Source organism: Schistocerca americana, chromosome X (assembly GCF_021461395.2).
Source record: "Schistocerca americana isolate TAMUIC-IGC-003095 chromosome X, iqSchAmer2.1, whole genome shotgun sequence".
Classification (NCBI taxonomy): domain Eukaryota; kingdom Metazoa; phylum Arthropoda; class Insecta; order Orthoptera; family Acrididae; genus Schistocerca; species Schistocerca americana.
In genome coordinates, this window is record NC_060130.1 from 283,640,411 (window position 1) to 283,659,563 (window position 19,153).

Below are 19,153 nucleotides of genomic sequence, written 5' to 3' on the forward strand. Positions count from 1 at the left end.
ACGGGTGTGTGCTATGTATGCTCCTCGGTATCCTGGACGACATCATCCAAGTGTCTGGACCGTTCGCCGGATAGTTACGTTATTTAAGGAAACAGGAAGTGTTCAGCCACATGTGAAACGTCAACCACGACCTGCAACAAATGATGATGCCACAGTAGGTGTTTTAGCTGCTGTCGCGGCTAATCCGCACATCAGTAGCAGACAAATTGCGCGAGAATCGGGAATCTTAAAAACGTCGGTGTTGAGAATGCTACATCAACATCGATTGCACCCGTACCATATTTCTATGCACCAGGATTGCATGGCGACGATTTTGAACGTCGTGTACAGTTCTGCCACTGGGCACAAGAGAAATTACGGAACGGTGACAGATTTTTTGCACACGTTCTATTTAGCGACGAAGCGTCATTCATCAACAGCGGTAACGTAAACCGGCATAATATGCACTATTGGGCAACGGAAAATCCACGATGGCTGCGACAAGTGGAACATCAGCGACCTTGGCGGGTTAATGTATGGTGCGGCATTATGGGAGGAAGGATAACTGGCCCCCATTTTATTGATGGCAATCTAAATGGTGCAATGTATGCTGATTTCTTACGTGATGTTCTACCGATGTTACTACAAGATGTTTCGCTGCATGACAGAATAGCGATGTACTTCCAACATGATGGATGTCCGGCACATAGCACGCGTACGATTGAAGCTGTACTGAATAGTATATTTCATGACAGGTGGATTGGTCGTCCAAGCACCATGACCCGCACGTTCACCGGATCTGACGTCCCCGGATTTCTTTCTGTGGGGAAAGTTGAAGGATATTTGCTATCGTGATCCACCGACAACGCCTGACAACATGTGTCAGCGCATTACCAATGTATGTGCGAACATTACGGAAGGCGAAAAAAATGGTTCAAATGGCTCTGAGCACTATGGGACTCAACTGCTGAGGTCATTAGTCCCCTAGAACTTAGAACTAGTTAAACCTAACTAACCTAAGGACATCACAAACATCCATGCCCGAGGCAGGATTCGAACCTGCGACCGTAGCGGTCTTGCGGTTCCAGACTGCAGCGCCTTTAACCGCACGGCCACTTCGGCCGGCACGGAAGGCGAACTACTCGCTGTTGAGAGGAATGTCGTTACACGTATTGCCAAATGCATTGAGGTTGACGGACATCATTTTGAGCATTTATTGCATTAATGCGGTATTTACAGGTAATCACGCTGTAACAGAATGCGTTCTCAGAAATGATAAGTTTACAAAGGTACATGTATCACATTGGAACAACCGAAATAAAATGTTCAAACGTATCTACGTTCTGTATTTTAATTTAAAAAACCTACCTGTTACCAACTGTTCGTCTAAAACTGTGATCCATATGTTTGTGACTATTACAGCGCCATCTATCACAAAGCGAAAAAAGTGGTCCAACTAAAACATTCGTATTTCTTTACGTACTACACGAATGTGTAATAAAAAATGGGGGTTCCTACTTAAAAGAACGCAGTGATATGCGTTTCACCTACGTCAGCGCCATCTAGCGGGCCAGCCATAGCGCCATCTCGTTTGCACCTTCAAGCTAGACAAGTTTCTTTCTTTGTAGTTTTTTCGTTTGATGCTTATTTCGTGAGATATTTGGCCCGGTTTTATATATATATATACAGGGTGAGTCACCTAACATTACCGCTGGATAAATTTCGTAAACCACATCAAATATTGACGAATCGATTCCACAGACCGAACGTGAGGAGAGGGGCTAGTGTAATTGGTCAATACAAACCATAAAAAAATGCACGGAAGTATGTTTTTTAACACAAACCTACGTTTTTTTTAAATGGAACCCCGTTAGTTTTGTTAGCACATCTGAGCATATAAACAAATACAAAATCAGTGCCTTTGTTGCATTGTAAAATGTTAATTACATCCGGAGATATTGTAACCTAAAGTTGACGCTTGAGTACCACTCCTCCGCTGTTCGATCGTGTGTATCGAAGAGCACCGAGTTACGTAGGGATCCAAAGGGAACGGTGATGGACCTTAGATACAGAAGAGACTGGAACAGCACATTACGTCCACATGCTAACACCTTTTTATAGGTCTTTTTCACTGACGCACATGTACATTACCATGAGGGGTGAGGTACACGTACACACGTGGTTTCCGTTTTCAATTACGGAGTGGAATAGAGTGTGTCCCGACATGTCAGACCAATAGATGTTCAATGTGGTGGCCATCATTTGCTGCACACAATTGCAATCTCTGGCGTAATGAATGTCGTACACGCCGCAGTACATCTGGTGTAATGTCACCTCAGGCTGGCACAATACGTTGTTTCATATCCTCTGGGGTTGTAGGCACATCACGGTACACAATATCCTTTAACGTACCCCACAGAAAGAAGTTCAAATGGTTCAAATGGCTCTGAGCACTATGGCACTCAACTGCTGAGGTCATTAGTCCCCTAGAACTTAGAACTAGTTAAACCTAACTAACCTAAGGACATCACAAACATTCATGCCCGAGGCAGGATTCGAACCTGCGACCGTAGCGGTCTTGCGGTTCCAGACTGCAGCGCCTTTAACCGCACGGCCACTTCGGCCGGCAAAGAAGTCCAGAGGTGTAAGATCAGGAGAACGGGCTGGCCAATTTATGCGTCTTCCACGTCCTATGAAACGCCCGTCGAACATGCTGTCAAGGGTCAGCCTAGTGTTAATTGTGGAATGTGCAGGTGCACCATCATGGTGATACCACATACGTCGACGCGTTTCCAGTGGGACATTTTCGAGCAACGTTGGCAGATCATTCTGTAGAAACGCGATGTATGTTGCAGCTGTTTGGGCCCCTGCAATGAAGTGAGGACCAATGAGGTGGTCGCCAATGATTCCGCACCATACATTTACAGTCCACGGTCACTGTCGCTCTACCTGTCTGAGCCAGCGAGGATTGTCCACGGACCAGTAATGCATGCTCCGTAGATTCACTGCCCCGTGGTTTGTGAAACCCGCTTCATCGGTAAACAGGTAGAACTGCAACGCATTCTCTGTTGATGCCCATTGACAGAATTGCACACGATGATTAAAGTCATCACCATGTAATTGCTGATGTAGCGACACATGAAACGGGCGAAAGCGGTGACGATGCAGTATGCGCATGACACTACCTTGACTCAGTCCACCGGCTCTCTCAATGTCCCGTGTACTCATGTGTGGGTTCATGGCAACAGCAGCTAACACACCAACTGCACCCGCTTCTCCTGCGACGGGCCTGTTACGGACCCGTTTGCGTGCTACGACCATACCTGTTGCATACAATTGGCAGTAGATGTTTTGCAATGTGCGGCACGTTGGATGCTCTCTGTCTGGGTATGCTCATCTCCGCCTTTTCAGAGTTCGAATACGCCATGGTCACAGTTCCTACAACACTACACTATCACAGACGTCTGGTAACACGGTGTACTATAGTTGGTCTGCAGTGCGGAGACGAATGCAGAATGGCCGGCCGTGGTGGTCTAGCGGTTCTAGGCGCTCAGTCCGGAGCCGCGCGACTGCTACGGTCGCAGGTTCGAATCCTGCCTCGGGCATGGATGTGTGTGATGTCCTTAGGTTAGTTAGGTTTAAGTAGTTCTAAGTTCTAGGGGACTGATGACCACAGATGTTAAGTCCCATAGTACTCAGAGTCATTTGAAACGAATGCAGAATAACAATAGCAGCAAGCGATACATGCGGACACTGCGACAGCTAGACCAAACCACAACAGTGCACTACAGCCACACTAGTAATCACGGTCGTCATCGTAAGCATGTCCCTGTAGATGCTGCTCGCCGACCGTGGCCCGTGTTTGTTACAACACGCAACTGAACGTCGGAGGTTTCAAGCGTCAACTTTAGGTTACAATATCTCCGGATGTAATTAACATTTTACAATGCAACAAACGGCCCTAATTACGTATTTGTTTATATGTTCAGATGTGCTAACAAAACTAACGTGGTTTCATTTAAAAAAACGTAGGTTTGTGTTAAAAAACATACTTCCGTGCATTTTTGTATGGTTTGTATTAAACAATTACACTAGCCCCACTCCTCCGTTCGGTCTGTGGAATCGGTTCGTCAGTATTTGATGTGGTTTACGAAATATATCCAGCGGTAACGTTATGTATATATATATATATATATATATATATATATATATATATATATATATATATGCGTGTATGATTAAGCACACACACCCAGACTGCTGTGGATGTGGAGTGTTGACTAAACTGTTATAAAGAGAGAGAGAGAGAGAGAGAGAGAGAGAGAGAGAGAGAGAGAGAGAGACCGCTCAGTTACACTATTTCATGCGTAGATTCCCGTGGGGGCCCCAGTACGTATCCTTCCAGACCCTACATCTGGCATATCCACATTGCAGTACGCACAAAACAGTTAAGCGGGCTAGAAGTTTAAAACTGGATTGAAAGTCCAGTCATAATTAGAGGGTTTGGCGGTTACATCACGTGACAAGAAGTGTAGCCATCTTGGTCTTCACCCAAAGATTTTTGCTACAAATAATAATCATCAACAAAAATCGTTTGCTATTGGTAGACATTTTGGTCATATTGCTATGCTAAAACACATTCCAGTGTTTATCCTGCACATAGACAAATACTGAAACAGACTGATGTGGGATATAAACCAGCGTCCTCTAGGGAATTGAAGTGAAGTACACACATTCCAGACAATCAGGCCCAATAAGGGACTATAAAAACTACAGTCAGCATGTCTATAGTTTTCATTATTTAATGTGCAAATCGATTACATGAACTACCAAGCAGCTATACTGACAGTCCAAATGTAGACTATGTCTTGCTGGAATTCCATGTAGCACATCTGGGTGATTGTCTATTCATAAGCGAATTACATTTCAAAATCAATGTGGAAATCAATTGCATTACAAGAATGTAGATTTAACAGAATATTTTCTGAATGGTGGGAGGAAGTGGATGACTGGCTATTCATCTATGCTGAAATCGATTCATCAGCCAAGTTACTGGGCTCATACACTTGATATTCAACCAAGACTGAGTAAGATGATGATACAGCGAAACATATTTATTATTTATGGTTATCAATTGCAACTACGACTGGAAAATGCTCCACCTTCCCTAGCGTTAAGAATATGGAAACATGCAATAAGAGTCTTCACCTTCATGACGGTAAATGTGGGAATGCAAATAATAGCTCTGCATATGTGTAACAAAGGAGAGGCCTGTCTGTCTTGTTGGCAAAGATAAAGAACAAGTTTCGTCTTCCTGATATCTAAAGGAACCAATCTACCGAAAAGACGTAAGCCATTACCTTTTAAATCATGCATATTTAGATCCGTAATTTGTCTACTAGGAAGTAATATGAGCTTGTAAGTTGATCACGTGATTATGACATCACTTCCAGTTATGACTCCTATGAAATTAGAATACATGTTGAAACTATTGAAAAAATTTAGTAGCATGATTGCTTGGTTCATGAGGTTTTCGATCTGTGTGGGAGGTGCTGCTAGCCTTACCGCCTTAAAACTACAAACATGAAACATGAGAAACAGGAAAGGAGGATACGTGATAAATCTAGCTGACCAGAACATCAAAACTGATAATTTTGTTGTTGTAGGGGGAATGCACATGGAATGTGAAGAAGAGCATGGCTGTATATTAAGACAGTTCACCAGTCTTTACAAATTACCTGCCTGATAAGAATAACAGTATGTGCTCCAATCTAGAAGTGATGCATCGCCCAACGTGTACCTGTCTGGGTTGATCAAATCTGTAACTTTTTATCACTGGCATACTACGTTTCGGGAAATGATTCGAATTTTCAGGTGCTTTAGTCAAAGATGTGTAACATATAACCATCTTCTAAGAATCAAAAGTGTAATTATTCTCAAGAGGGAATGTGAAGGATTTCTTGATTCTCCTTGTATGGTAGAAAAATCCATAGGGAGAGCAAGAACAAGAATTTTAAGGACGGGATGGAGACAGATTTGTATACATATGAAAAGTACGAGATTGCAAAGAACATATATATACAAGATATTAATGTTTATACAGGGTGTCAGAGCGTTTCTACTATATTTTATCAGAACTGCTTGTTTTGGGGATGCCGAGTGTGGGAGGATGTGAGAACTTAGTACCTGCTAATGCGTGTGTCATAGAATTTCGATGCAGGGATGGCAAAGTTCCTTATGTAGCAATTGCTTGTGGAGCAAATGACATGAGAATCTTTGAAGCACAGAATCTACCATCGTCATTAAAAATCATCAGAAAGTGCAACTTCATTGTGTATCTATCTTACGACGAAAGTTTGATGTAATTAAAGAAGAATGTAAACTATCTGTTTCAGTCACAGTTGTGAAATGTTTCATATGGTCACGACCTATTCGGCTGCTAGAGGCCATATTCACATCTGTATTAGTTGGTTTCTGAGGAATCAATCAAATTTATCACCGAGATGGTTGCCACAACAATAAAAGGGAAAGGGCATATCTCTGTCCTCATAAAGAGAAAGTAACTGCAAAACCAACAATGTTCCAGCCTGGCATTCATTCGATTAAACCAAAAGGAACTCAGAGCTGATAGTTACGAAGATTTGATGGACTCTCTTAACACTGATGCTGAACGAAGAGGAGTTCTTCTTCCTACAGTTTATATTGGCAACCCTCACAGTATACTTAAAAATTATCAGGATGCTATGGCCATTGTTGCCCTCCTAGCTAAGCCTGATATGTTTCTTACAATAACTTGCAACCCCAAGTGCACTGATATTACCTCTCGGCCGAAACCATGTGGAAGGGTTGAACATAGGCCTGAGCTAGTTTCTGGGGTCTTCATTTAAAACTGCAAGAGGTGTTGGACGATCTTTTAAAATAACGTGTACTAGGCGTTGTCATTGGTTATTCTTGTGTTACTGAACTTTAAAAAGGAGGTCTCCATCATTCACACATTCTGCGCATTCCGTCAGATGAAGATGAATTACGATCAGTTGAGGATGTAGACTCTAATTTATGTAGAAGTTCCAACTAACGAAACAGACCCTGAACTCTTTGAAGTTATTCATGCATCTTGCGATACTTTCATTCCAGTCCACTTACGCAGGAACAAAAATGTATCTAAAAGTACCCAAAAGGCTTTCAGGAGCAAACTAATTTAAATATTAATGGCTACCTGTTTATAGACGACGCAATAATAGTGTCACGTTGACAGTTCCATCACTTATCAGTGATAATCCGTTAATTGTACCATACTGCAGATTTCTCAGTAGAAAACGCCTGTCTCATATCAGTCTTGAGCCTTGTTCTTTAATCAAACAGTTAAATATTTGCACAAATCCGTATATAAAGGACATGACTGCGTGGCGTTACGATTGCGTTCAGAATCAGCGCTGGGGGGAGTGGACGTTTACTTGAGCTGTCGTTGTGTGGGTCTATCAGACCTTATGTGACTTTAACACAAACACCGACTTTTCTACCGATTGTATGATCGAGCGGCTGCCTGTCATTTTACCGAGAGAGCACTTGGTGTACTTTCAGGTGGGATACAAAGCTGCTGCTGACCTCCATAGGGACCCCAAACTCGCGGCATTTTTAAATCGTGTAATGATAATATCACCGCCGCAAGTACCTTTACCACGAAGTTCCAGAACATTTTCTGTGGACAAAAGGACCCTGGATTATTCGCAAGAAAACCACCAAGTGCTCTGGACGCACTGTCAATCCACGCGTCATCAATAGGTATTGCGTACGACTTACTATTTCTTCAGGTCAAAGGGCCGTAGTCGTTTAAAGATCTACGCATAGTTGTTGGAAAACTGGGGAACTCACTTCTCCAAGGTGTAGAAAAATTATGTCTAGTCACTCATACGCCGACAATGCTTTGTAAGGTGATTGTTTTATGCAGAGCGGTAAGCTCGATTTTTCATGAATTGGACATACCTTAATCCTTCCGACCACTTTGTCGAATTGTTGTCCTTTAACCAAGAACTTATCATATTTTCACTGTCTTGGCTGGCGCGTTCAACAGAACCCTGAATTTGACTGTGCACAATTTTCAGTTCTGACCAAAGATTTGCGAGTTCACTTATAACATTGTTAACAAATTCTCTGCTATTTTCAGATTGAAGAATGCACGGCGCCCCTACTGTTAGGAATATGTCATTCAGATGATAAGCCACTTCTTCAGCCTTCTTTGATGTTAACGCACGAAGGAGAACAAATTTTGTGAGATGGTCTTGGTAAACTAGAATGAATTTTAAATTTGCGTCTGGTTGTGTTTGGAAATCAGTCAAAGCGAATTGGCATCTGCTATTCATTTCCGAATGGAGAATTGGCTTTGAAAATAGTCCTCTTTTCTTTTTTGTCAACAAAAATTGATAAATAGAGGCATATCATTTCCTTTGTGATATTGGCATATTTTTTTGATGTCTCGGTTAACATCCTATCGCGACCACCATGACCCACAGCTACATGAGCTGCGTCAGTCACATTATAAAGTTAATCAGCTGGAACAAATTATTTTCTTCGTTGATCCATTATTGCATCAAGAAAGTGTTTTATATTCCCTTCACTCCGTGCAATGAGTTTTTTCACATCAACAGTTTTCTAAACAGCAAATCGTTTCAGTCTTCTTTTTTGTAATGATGTTCTTTTTTCCAACTTTTCCGCGTCTTCTACTTGTTTAACCAAATCACCATATTCGTCTCCTGATAACACATTATAATGAGAAGACTTTTTATTTTCCCACAGAAACTTTTCTCTCCACAGCTTTTGATTTTCATGTCTACGAAGGTTCGTCCATGATGAAACGCTTCACAATAATTATACTAGGATTATAATAAAATCTTTTAAACGCAACCAGAAACTTAACACGTGCACTCGTCGATGCAAAATACCGTTCAAAACAAAAAACAGTGCGAGCGAAGAGCGGTTGAGAGGCGAGTGGAGCGAGCCAGAGATGATTCGGGGATTTCCCGTTCCTATAGGCAGCGACATGTGTTTCGACTAGGCAAAATTAGTTCAGACTAGAACGTATCAGTTTATCCTAAAGCATGTAAATTCTAACTTGGACAAACAGATTCGACCTAGACTAAACTGTTTTATCTTATCGGTAACAGGATGAACGAGTTTGACCTAGGCGAAACCAGTTCATCCTAAAATCGGGTTTGGCCGATAACATATACAACACCACTTGCCATAGGAACGAGGTCCAGCAGGTGTGAGAAAAGGTTTTAGAGAGCAAAAGTACTTCGAATTATCCTAGAACTTCACGAATCCAGATATGGTCTCAAAATCTCTTGTTCATAGAAATAGTTAATTTTGTCTAACGATTACTGTGTGATTTGTGTTATAGAGTTAGCTGTCTCAGATTCTGATGAGTGTGGAAATGTCACTTATTGTAATAAAGTCGGGTTTACAAGCTTTATGGACTGTCTCATCTCTAATATCGTGTATCATAGTATTTGCAGTATCGTGGTGTTAATTTACATCTGGACTGAGTGCGACAAAGACCAGTGTTCTCTATAGGTCTCGTGTGGTATCCATTTTGTATTGTCAAACGACTGTCCAGGGGACGTGCAAGACAGTTACGTTATGTGGGCTGCATGAAAATCAGGCGGAAGGCAATTGATTCAAATGGTTCAAATGGCTCTGAGCACTATGGGACTTAACATCTGTGGTCATCAGTCCCATAGAACTTAGAACTACTTAAACCTAACTAACCTAAGGACATCACACACATCCATGCCCGAGGCAGGATTCGAACCTGCGACCGTAGCGGTCGCGCGGTTCCAGACTGTAGCTCCTAGAACTGCACGGCCACACCGGCCGGCGCGAAGGCAATTGACAACATGGCAACATGATAATACATTGGGATGTACTGTGGTACACTAAGTGATCAAAAGTATCGGGACACCTGTCTGAAAATGACTTACTAGTTCGTGGCGCTCTCCATCGGTAATGCTGGAATTCAGTATGGTGTTGGGCCATCCTTAGCTTTGATGACAGCTTCTACTCTCGCAAGCATACGTTTAATCAGGCGCTGGAAGGTTTCTTGGGGAATGGCAGCCCATTCTTCAAGGAGTGCTACACTGAGGAGAGGTATCGATGTCGGTCGGTGACACCAGGCACGAAGTCGGCGTTCCGAAACATCCCAAAAGTGTCCTATAGGATTGAGTTCAGGACTCTGTGCAGGCCAGTCCCTTACAGGGATGTTACTGTCGTGTAACAACTCCGCCACAGGCCGTGCATTACGAGCAGGTGCTCGATCGTGTTGCAAGATACAATTATCATCTCTGCTTTCTACGACACACTACATATATGGTGAGTCGGAGGGCTCCCATTTCATTTCAGAGGTGCTATAATCATAAGCAATTTCAGATATGGTATAGAGCTCTATGTGGCAGCATATCCTCGTCCTTAGCTAATGGAAAAACGGGATTTAGAATTTTTTAACTTGTTAAAACTTACCGAATGGCTTCAGACGAAATCGAGAAAATGGTGATATAATACTCAGCGCTAGACAAGTTTCATACAAGTCCAATGACCGACTAAAGCACTGAAAATTATTTAAACACAAAACTGTGAACTGTACGGTAAAGCGAGCTACTTGTGACAGCTTGTCACCGATCGAAGAAACAGATTGTAATGTGGGTAGAGAACTATTAAGTGTTACTGAGTGCTGGAAATAAAGTCTCCACTACGAGCATCTTTTAGCTCTAAGACGCAGAAGACAGTGTGGTCTAAGCCAGCTCAGAAAACGATCTCTAGACCACCCTGAAACCTGTCTTCATTTTCCGAGTCTCAACACAAAATATAAAGTCATGATATATAGACTTATAGGGGCCTAAGTGCAACATATTGCACTCTCTTTCGCCTCTGTGTCAGAAACGCATCATGAGACAGGTTTCACGGTCGGAGCTGGTCGAGCAAACTCACATTTCATATAATGACCTCTCAGATATGCTCGACAGAATTGAAGGCAAATGATTTGGGTGACCGCACGAGCACCACCATATTTGTATGTTGGTATGGAAATGATTCTGACACAGTTCGAGAGCTATGGGATCGTGGATGCACATTTTGAAGTTAGAGGTCCCCAGATAGTAACTGAACAGACGAGTGAACATTCTCGAAGAGTAGCTTCCTGTATTGTTTGCCGGTAAGAGACGATGGTAAACGTATCAGGACACTAGTTCATCCCATTTCAACATCCCGCATACGATAGCACCTCGACCATCTGCCATTTTGTCAGCCAGAACGCATCATCTCATTTGGCTTTCGACGTCTCCCTGTACTCGTAGAGTGCCATCAGAGTAGACCGACATGTATCGTGAATCGTCACTATAGCCTACTTTTTCATGCTTCTAAGCTCCAAAGTGAGTCGTCTTGCGCAAATCCTAATCACTGCGCCCTGTGAGGAGCGTTGAGCAGAGGCACACTTCGGGGACGATGGATTCTGTATCCTGTAGCGTGAAGATGGTTGCGGATGGCAAGTGAATTCTCTAGCGGCGGTTGTATCCAAGACTGGGTACTCCCGTCACATCCTCGCTAACTGACAAGTGAAAAGTCCAGTGCTCCAACGATCTCGGTGATTGAGTTTACCGTGCGTTGGGCAATCATGATCTTGTACCGCTCTTCTTGCCCACACTGTTTTCGACTGTGAAGCCGACGTCCAGTACGAATTCAGGCAACATACCAGTCATTAGACATACTGAAATATTTAATTCACCACAGAAGAGTGTTTCCCCTCTAACACAGAAACTATGTTTGTTTCAATCGCTGCCGGCCGGTGTGGCCGTGCGGTTCTAAGCGCTTCAGTTTGGAACCGCGTGACCGCTACGGTCGCAGCTTCAAATCCTGCCTCGGGCATGGATGTGTATGATGTCCTTAGGTTAGTTAGGTTTAAGTAGTTCTAAGTTCTAGGGGACTGATGACCACAGATGTTAAGTCCCATAGTGCTCAGAGCCATTTGAACCATTTTGTTTCAATCGCTCACGAGAGAGTGAGACATCGGTGCCGGTGGCCGTTCTTCAATGAACTTTCAAGAATCCGACCCCTTGGCTGGAAAGTGTTAACACTGTCTATGAACAATATAAGGATGTGCCTTCTCGAGCGAACCGTCTTGGAGTTGGCCCTACGTCTAATTTTTCAACAGCCCCCTATAGCAGTGCTGACGTTAAGTGATTTGTAGATAACGTTCAGCCCGACTATCCCAGTTGTCTATTGTCACCTTCAGAGCACCAACTGTCTTCTTGCTCTCAACTATACAATTGTCCGACGCAAACAAATGGCAGCACCGCCGTTTTGTATGTCAGCTTTGAACAGAAGTACAACGTTCACGTTATGTGTTTCATTTCCTCAAGTTATTGGTACTCTTGTAACTTGTTTTCAAATTTTCTGTTGTACGTCCATTCTAATCATCGCCATTGGTATCGACAACGACTTCACGAGAGAACTCAACAGTTTCTTCAGAAATTGCATCACCATGCTCTACCTGAATTATCCAATCTCGATTAGCCTATGGCAGTTATCATCACAAGTGTAATAATACTTTGTATTGCAGTTACATAGATATTTATGCAAACATAATATGCTTATTCGATTCTTGAAATACCGATTTAGCTGGTGACACAAATCAAAATAATAGGTTTCTTCGCTTTTTTCTTTCGTAGTACTGTCGGATACTTACGGTGCACTTTGTAAATGAATTCTCATAGTTTTGGCGACACTGACAGCGAACGCTGTTTTCAGATGCTATTTAAGGGGAACATGGAACTATAATAGTTTTAGTGAAGTTTACCAATGAAATAAGGCCATTAATTTACTTGTTCGTTCTAAGCTTTATCGCTGGCACCACATGCACTGGTAATTAATCTCACAGTGAATATCAGACTAGCAGGTTATAACTAGAAACAAATAAATATGTTCGTGGCAGCTCGAAAGAAACGCGCCGAGTTAATTAATTTGTGTACCGAAAATCCGTCGCAGTTATTAAGCTACACAGCACTCACTTTGAAGCTCAGGATCGGGAACAATTCTGGTGTGGAGTTACTTAGTGTAAAGCTGACCACTTCTTAGAAAGTGTCTCTGACATTTCTTGAGCTACTCTAGCACATACAACAGAAAAAAAACACAAATTTAACGGCCACTTGTAGTTACTATAAAGTATTTTGCTAGAACAAAGGTAAACATCCTCAATGGCTATCAGCACAACGTTTGTATGTAGGTGGGTATACTGTGATAAATGGAAATGTCGTGTGGCTAAGGCCTCCCGTCGGGTAGACCGTTCGCCTGGTGGAGGTCTTTCGATTTGACACCACTTCGGCGACCTGCGCGTCGATGGGGATGAAATGATGATGATTAGGACAACACAACACCCAGTCCCTGAGCGGAGAAAATTTCTGACCCCGCCGGGAATCGAACACGGGCCCTTAGGATTGGCAGTTTGTCACGCTGGCCACTCAGCTACCGAGGCGGACTATACTGTGACGATAAATGTATACTACTGATAGTTGTCAGACGTGTGTGTTTTTCTCAATTCAGGATCAATAAAAAGAACTCCTTTTGAAGCTGAATACGTACTTTATCGTGAGCTTCTTAACCTAATTTCAACAGAAAGTGTAATTGAGTTTGGTAAGGAATAAATGAAAGAATTAAGCAAAGAAATTTCGAGCATGCAGCTTGTTTCAGTTGATAACAGTATACAAATTCAACAAAATGATACTTGACTGGCGTAGTTACAATTTTAGGGAAAGGATTTAGAATATTCCCATTATATTAGCAGAGTAAATCAACTGAAACTGGCTACAAGGAAGAAATTTCATTAATTTATTATTCGTTGCGCTGTGAAATCATCTAAGTTCACAAATGACTAAATTCTTTGCTAGCAAAAATTCAGTTCACTACATTGATTTTCGCCATTTTTGTTACTAAAGTGTCCGTTACAGAGAATTTCAGTTTAAGATACACTAAATTAAAATCGGTTACCTTTTTGTCATTACTGCAACACGTGCCTTTATAGGCATCAAACATTTATAAATGGATAGATAATTTGTTTTACGCTGGGCCTTACCTGTTTGCATGGTGAAGATGATGAAAGACGAAGTGAGAAGCCAGTTAGCGTCCTCCTTAGTCAGGTCGTATATGCCGGGAATGCCCGCGTGGCTGGAGTTGCTCCGATAAGCTCGATTAACAAAATCACAAGGTGTCTCATTCGTCTCCATTGCATGTATAGAAAAGAGAGAGAAATAAATGTCACGACAAGTTTATCTTATATGTTTTAACTTAGATATCCTAATTAGGAACAGTGCATGAGCTAATTTCACTTATGCTACTGAACGTGTATGTGCCACGCCTGGTATGAAACTGTTGTCAGGGTGGTTGGATGCAAGTGTCTTACGTGGGCTCTTTCAAACGTAAATCTGTTACAACTTCCCTTTGAGACTGTCAGATCAATGACTCTCGCTTTAGGGGTAACGACAGGCTGTTCCGACAAACAGGGTTTCCCGTACAAATTTAATCTGTTTACTTGCAGTCACACGAAGGACTTTGTAACTACCGAATTGTAGGTCGTGCAGTAAATATTCTGGAACACGGTCTTTCGGTTAGTAGGTTGGAGGCAATGAATAAGCTTTTATTTCCTTTTAAATTTTAAATTTTAATGTGGAAACGTACCGTTTGAAGGGAATCTAGATCATAATATATGTTAGGCTTTTATTACACTGCCCGCATCTCGTGGTCGTGCGGTAGCGTTCTCGCTTCCCACGCCCGGGTTCCCGGGTTCGATTCCCGGCGGGGTCAGGGATTTTCTCTGCCTCGTGATGGCTGGGTGTTGTGTGCTGTCCTTAGGTTAGTTAGGTTTAAGTAGTTCTAAGTTCTAGGAGACTTATGACCACAGCAGTTGAGTCCCGTAGTGCTCAGAGCCATTTGAACCATTTTTTTTTATTACACTAGGCCGCCAGGCAGCGTAGCCAGCCTCCCATCCGGTGGCGCTGCTCGTCATTGGGAATTGATTGTTAAAGAGCCTATTATATTAGGGCAGTCGGCGGAGCCGCCATAAATTGGCTGCCGTGCCCAGCCACCACTGGTGGCGGAGAGTCGTGGCAGCGCGTGTCTATTACATCGATCCGTCAGGGTCATGTTTCTCAGCTAAAAATCCGGTAGGAATGTAGAAATTATTTCATTCCAAGCATTTAGTTTTAATTGCTTATTACTGCAAGCTTCAGAACTGGCGTCTCAAATTGCGGATTGTTGTTCAACTGTTCAACTGTACTGCGATATTCATTTTTTTGTGTCAAATAAATTCAGGCTTCTTCCAACTTCGTATTTTTCCCTTTTGTCACGTCTACACTTTCATTCCTTTCCACAATGACAGCCTGCAGTTCACTAGACATAGTGAAGAACACACTTCACGTACACTACCGGCCATTAAAATTGCTACACCAAGAAGAAATGCAGATGATAAACGGGTATTCATTGGACAAATATACTATACTAGAAATGACATGTGATTACATTTTCACGCTATTTGGGTATTGTGACGAGCCAGTTGCTCGGCCACCATTGACCAGACGTTTTCAATTGGTGAGAGATCTGGAGAATGTGCTGGCCAGGGCAGCAATCGAACATTTTCTGTATCCAGAAAGGCCCGTACAGGATCTGCAACATGCGGTCGTGCATTATCCTGCTGAAATGTACGGTAGAGCCACGGGTAGTAACACATCTGAAATGTAACGTCCACTGTTCAAAGTGCTGTCAACAAGAGGTGACCGAGACGTGTAACCAATGGCACCCCATACCATCACGCCGGGTGATACGCCAGTATGGCGATGACGAATACACGCTTCCAATGTGCGTTCACCGCGATGTCGCTAAACACGGATGCGACCATCATGATGCTGTAAACAGAACCTGGATTCATCCGAAAAAATGACGTTTTACCATTCGTGCACCCAGGTTCGTCGTTGAGAACACCACCGCAGGCGCTCCTGTCTGTGATGCAGCGTCAAGAGTAACCGCAGCCATGGTATCCGAGCTGATAGTCCATGCTGCTGCAAACGTCGTCGAACTGTTTGTGCAGATGGTTGTTGTCTTACAAACGTCCCCATCTGTTGACTCAGGGGTCGAGACGTGGCTGCACGATCCGTTACAGCCATGTGGATAAGATGCCTGTCATCTCGACTGCTTGTGATACGAGGCCGTTGGGATCCAGCACGGCGTTCCGTATTACCCTCCTGAACCAATCGATTCCATATTCTACTAACAGTCATTGGATCTCGACCAACGCGAGCAGCAATGTCGCGATACGATAAACTGCAATCGCGATAGGCTATAATCCGACCTTTGTCAAAGTCGGAAACGTGATGATACGCATTTCTCCTCCTTACACGAGGCATCACAACAACGCCGGTCAACTGCTGTTTGTGTATGGGAAATCGGTTGGAAACTTTCCTCATGTCAGCACGTTGTAGGTGTCGCCACCGGCGCCAAACTTGTGTGAATGCTCTGAAAAGCTAATCATTTGCATATCACAGCATCTTCTTCCTGTCGGTTAAATTTCGCGTCTGTAGCACGTCACCTTCGTGCTATAGCAATTTTAATGGCCAGTAGTGTAAATAAAAAGCAAACGATTTCTTTTTTACGCAGTACTAGAAGCCGTTAGAGCGAGCCACGACAGAGATTTCGTCAAATTTTTGCCGGTGACCATTTTCTAAAGCAGATATCTCAGGGTAACGTAGGCAATAAAACCTCTCATACTCCTTCCTGCGTTATTCCACAGTACGTACTGTTTGTTCAACGTAAGACTGGCCACACTCGCAAGATATCTTGTTGACCCCCAGGTGTTCTAAGACTGCTGCGTCTTTAAATTATCTCTACAGGTGGAAGCCACCAACATCCGGTCTTTCTTTTTATTTCTTGCTGTAGGGTACGGTTGATTCACAGTGTCTTTGGTACGTCGCCATAATAATTAATCAAAAGTATTTAAGTCTAGGACCCATGGTGGTCAAGTCACAATCCATCAGCCAGAAAAAAGACAAATGATTTCAACTGCGCATGCTTGCCGAGAAAAAATGTGCTGGCTGTCCATTTTGTTTCAACATTAAGAACCGTTTTGCTAATTGAACGCCTTCTTACCATTTCGTCAGTGAGTGTTGCAGAATTTGAGAGTACCTTTCAGCGTTATATTGTTGAAAAACAATGAGGTACAATAACTTGGTCGTGGAAGAGTCAATCTATTTAAACTCTAAATGTGCTAGTTGCCTTGCTGACGAAACTAGTGGGGCATTTTCCTGATCGATAGTTAGCATTATGGACATTAGCTTTGCCATTAGGTTTGAGAACTGCCTCATCAGCCCACAGTATTGAAATCGGGATTTTCGCATAATTATTTAAAGCATGTTTGCAAATTATCTCCGCGTAATGCATGATGAATGTCAATACGATAAGGATGCTAACCATCATAACGAATAATTCTCGAAATGGTTGTTTTGCTTTAACCGGTATCCTGTGCTACTTTTTCCATGGAATATATGGTTTGTGGTTTATTGCAGCAAGAATTTCTGCGCTTATATCGCATCTAATAAGATTTCTGACCACATTGTTACAATTGTGCGTCGGTAGTACGTTATCACTACTGCCTGTAGTCGTACTAAAATGTGTCGCAGACGGCGTGGATGATCTACCTGATCCAGTGACATTAATATTACTATCGCCTATGTTCACGTCAGAGACAGCAAAGGACTTAGAAGAGCAGATGAACGGAATGGACAGTGCCTTGAAAGGAGGATATAAGATGAACATCAACAAAAGCAAGCCGGCCGAAGTGGCCGTGCGGTTAAAGGCGCTGCAGTCTGGAACCGCAAGACCGCTACGGTCGCAGGTTCGAATCCTGCCTCGGGCATGGATGTTTGTGATGTCCTTAGGTTAGTTAGGTTTAACTAGTTCTAAGTTCTAGGGGACTAATGACCTCAGCAGTTGAGTCCCATAGTGCTCAAAGCCATCGCATCCAACAAAAGCAAAACGAGGATAATGGAATGTAGTCGAATTAAGTCGGGTGATGCTGAGGGAATCAAATTAGGAAATGAGACACTTAAAGCAGTAAAGGAGGTTTGCTATTTGGGGAGCAAAATAACTGATGATGGTCGAAGTAGAGAGGATATAAAATGTAGACTGGCAATGGCAAGGAAAGCGTTTCTGAAGAAGAGGAATTTGTTAACATCGAGTATAGATTTAAGTGTCAGGAAGTCGTTTCTGAAAGTATTTGTATGGAGAGTAGCCATGTATGGAAGTGAAACATGGACGATAAATAGTGGTACTACAGAAGAATGCTGAAGATTAGATGGGTAGATCACATAACTAATGAGGAGATATTGAACAGAATTGGGGAGAAGAGGAGCTTGTGGCACAACTTGACAAGAAGAAGGGACCGGTTGGTAGGACATGTTCTGAGGCATCAAGGGATCACTAATTTAACATTGGAGGGCAGCGGGGAGGGTAAAAATCGTAGAGGGAGACCAAGAAATGAATACACTAAGCAGATTCAGAAGGATGCAAATTGCAGTAAGTACTGGGAGATGAAGAAGCTTGCACAGGATGGGGTAGCATGGAGAGCTGCATCAAACCAGTCTCAAGACTGAAGACCACAACAACAACAACATGTTCACGTCAAAGTGCGATAACCCTTCACAGGCAGCAGGTGTCAGCACTGACAATCGAGGGTATATGAAGCGTGTCGTGGGTAGGGGGGGGGGAGGGCTAAGGAGGGGGGGGGGGACGCGAAATTGTGCAGTAGTTGTTGTTATGTGGAAACGAAGCGATTTATCTGTCGTTCAAGAGGCAAGCTCATTGGTTTTCGGGCCAATGGTAGAAGCATTCCCGTAACGACTAAGTTTGTAAAACTGTTCGTATGCCGCCGTGGCTGAATTATACCTTGCGTGGCAAAATGGCGCTATCCAAAACCGGCCCCAAGGTAACTGTGGTGCACTACTGGCCGTAGTTGAGAGGTCTGAGACGACGGCTACGGGGATGTGTACGGGCGAGAAGCCGTGCTACTGTTGAGCAACTGACCGTGCAGATGAGCCAAGGGGTTAAAAGAAAGTGGCTCCTCAACGACCGTTCGGTGAACTTTGCT

At 43.1% G+C, this 19,153-nt stretch overlaps 1 protein-coding gene across 1 annotated transcript in view; it reads right to left on the minus strand.

The window, feature by feature from the left end:
* Positions 1–14,246, minus strand: part of LOC124555964 (putative ammonium transporter 3) — a 237,041-nt gene extending 222,795 nt beyond the window's left edge. The window contains exon 1 of the mRNA XM_047130011.1: positions 14,096–14,246. Coding sequence (XP_046985967.1) covers positions 14,096–14,246 — 151 coding nt within the window. The remainder of the gene's footprint in view (positions 1–14,095) is intronic.
* Positions 14,247–19,153: the final 4,907 nt, after the last annotated feature.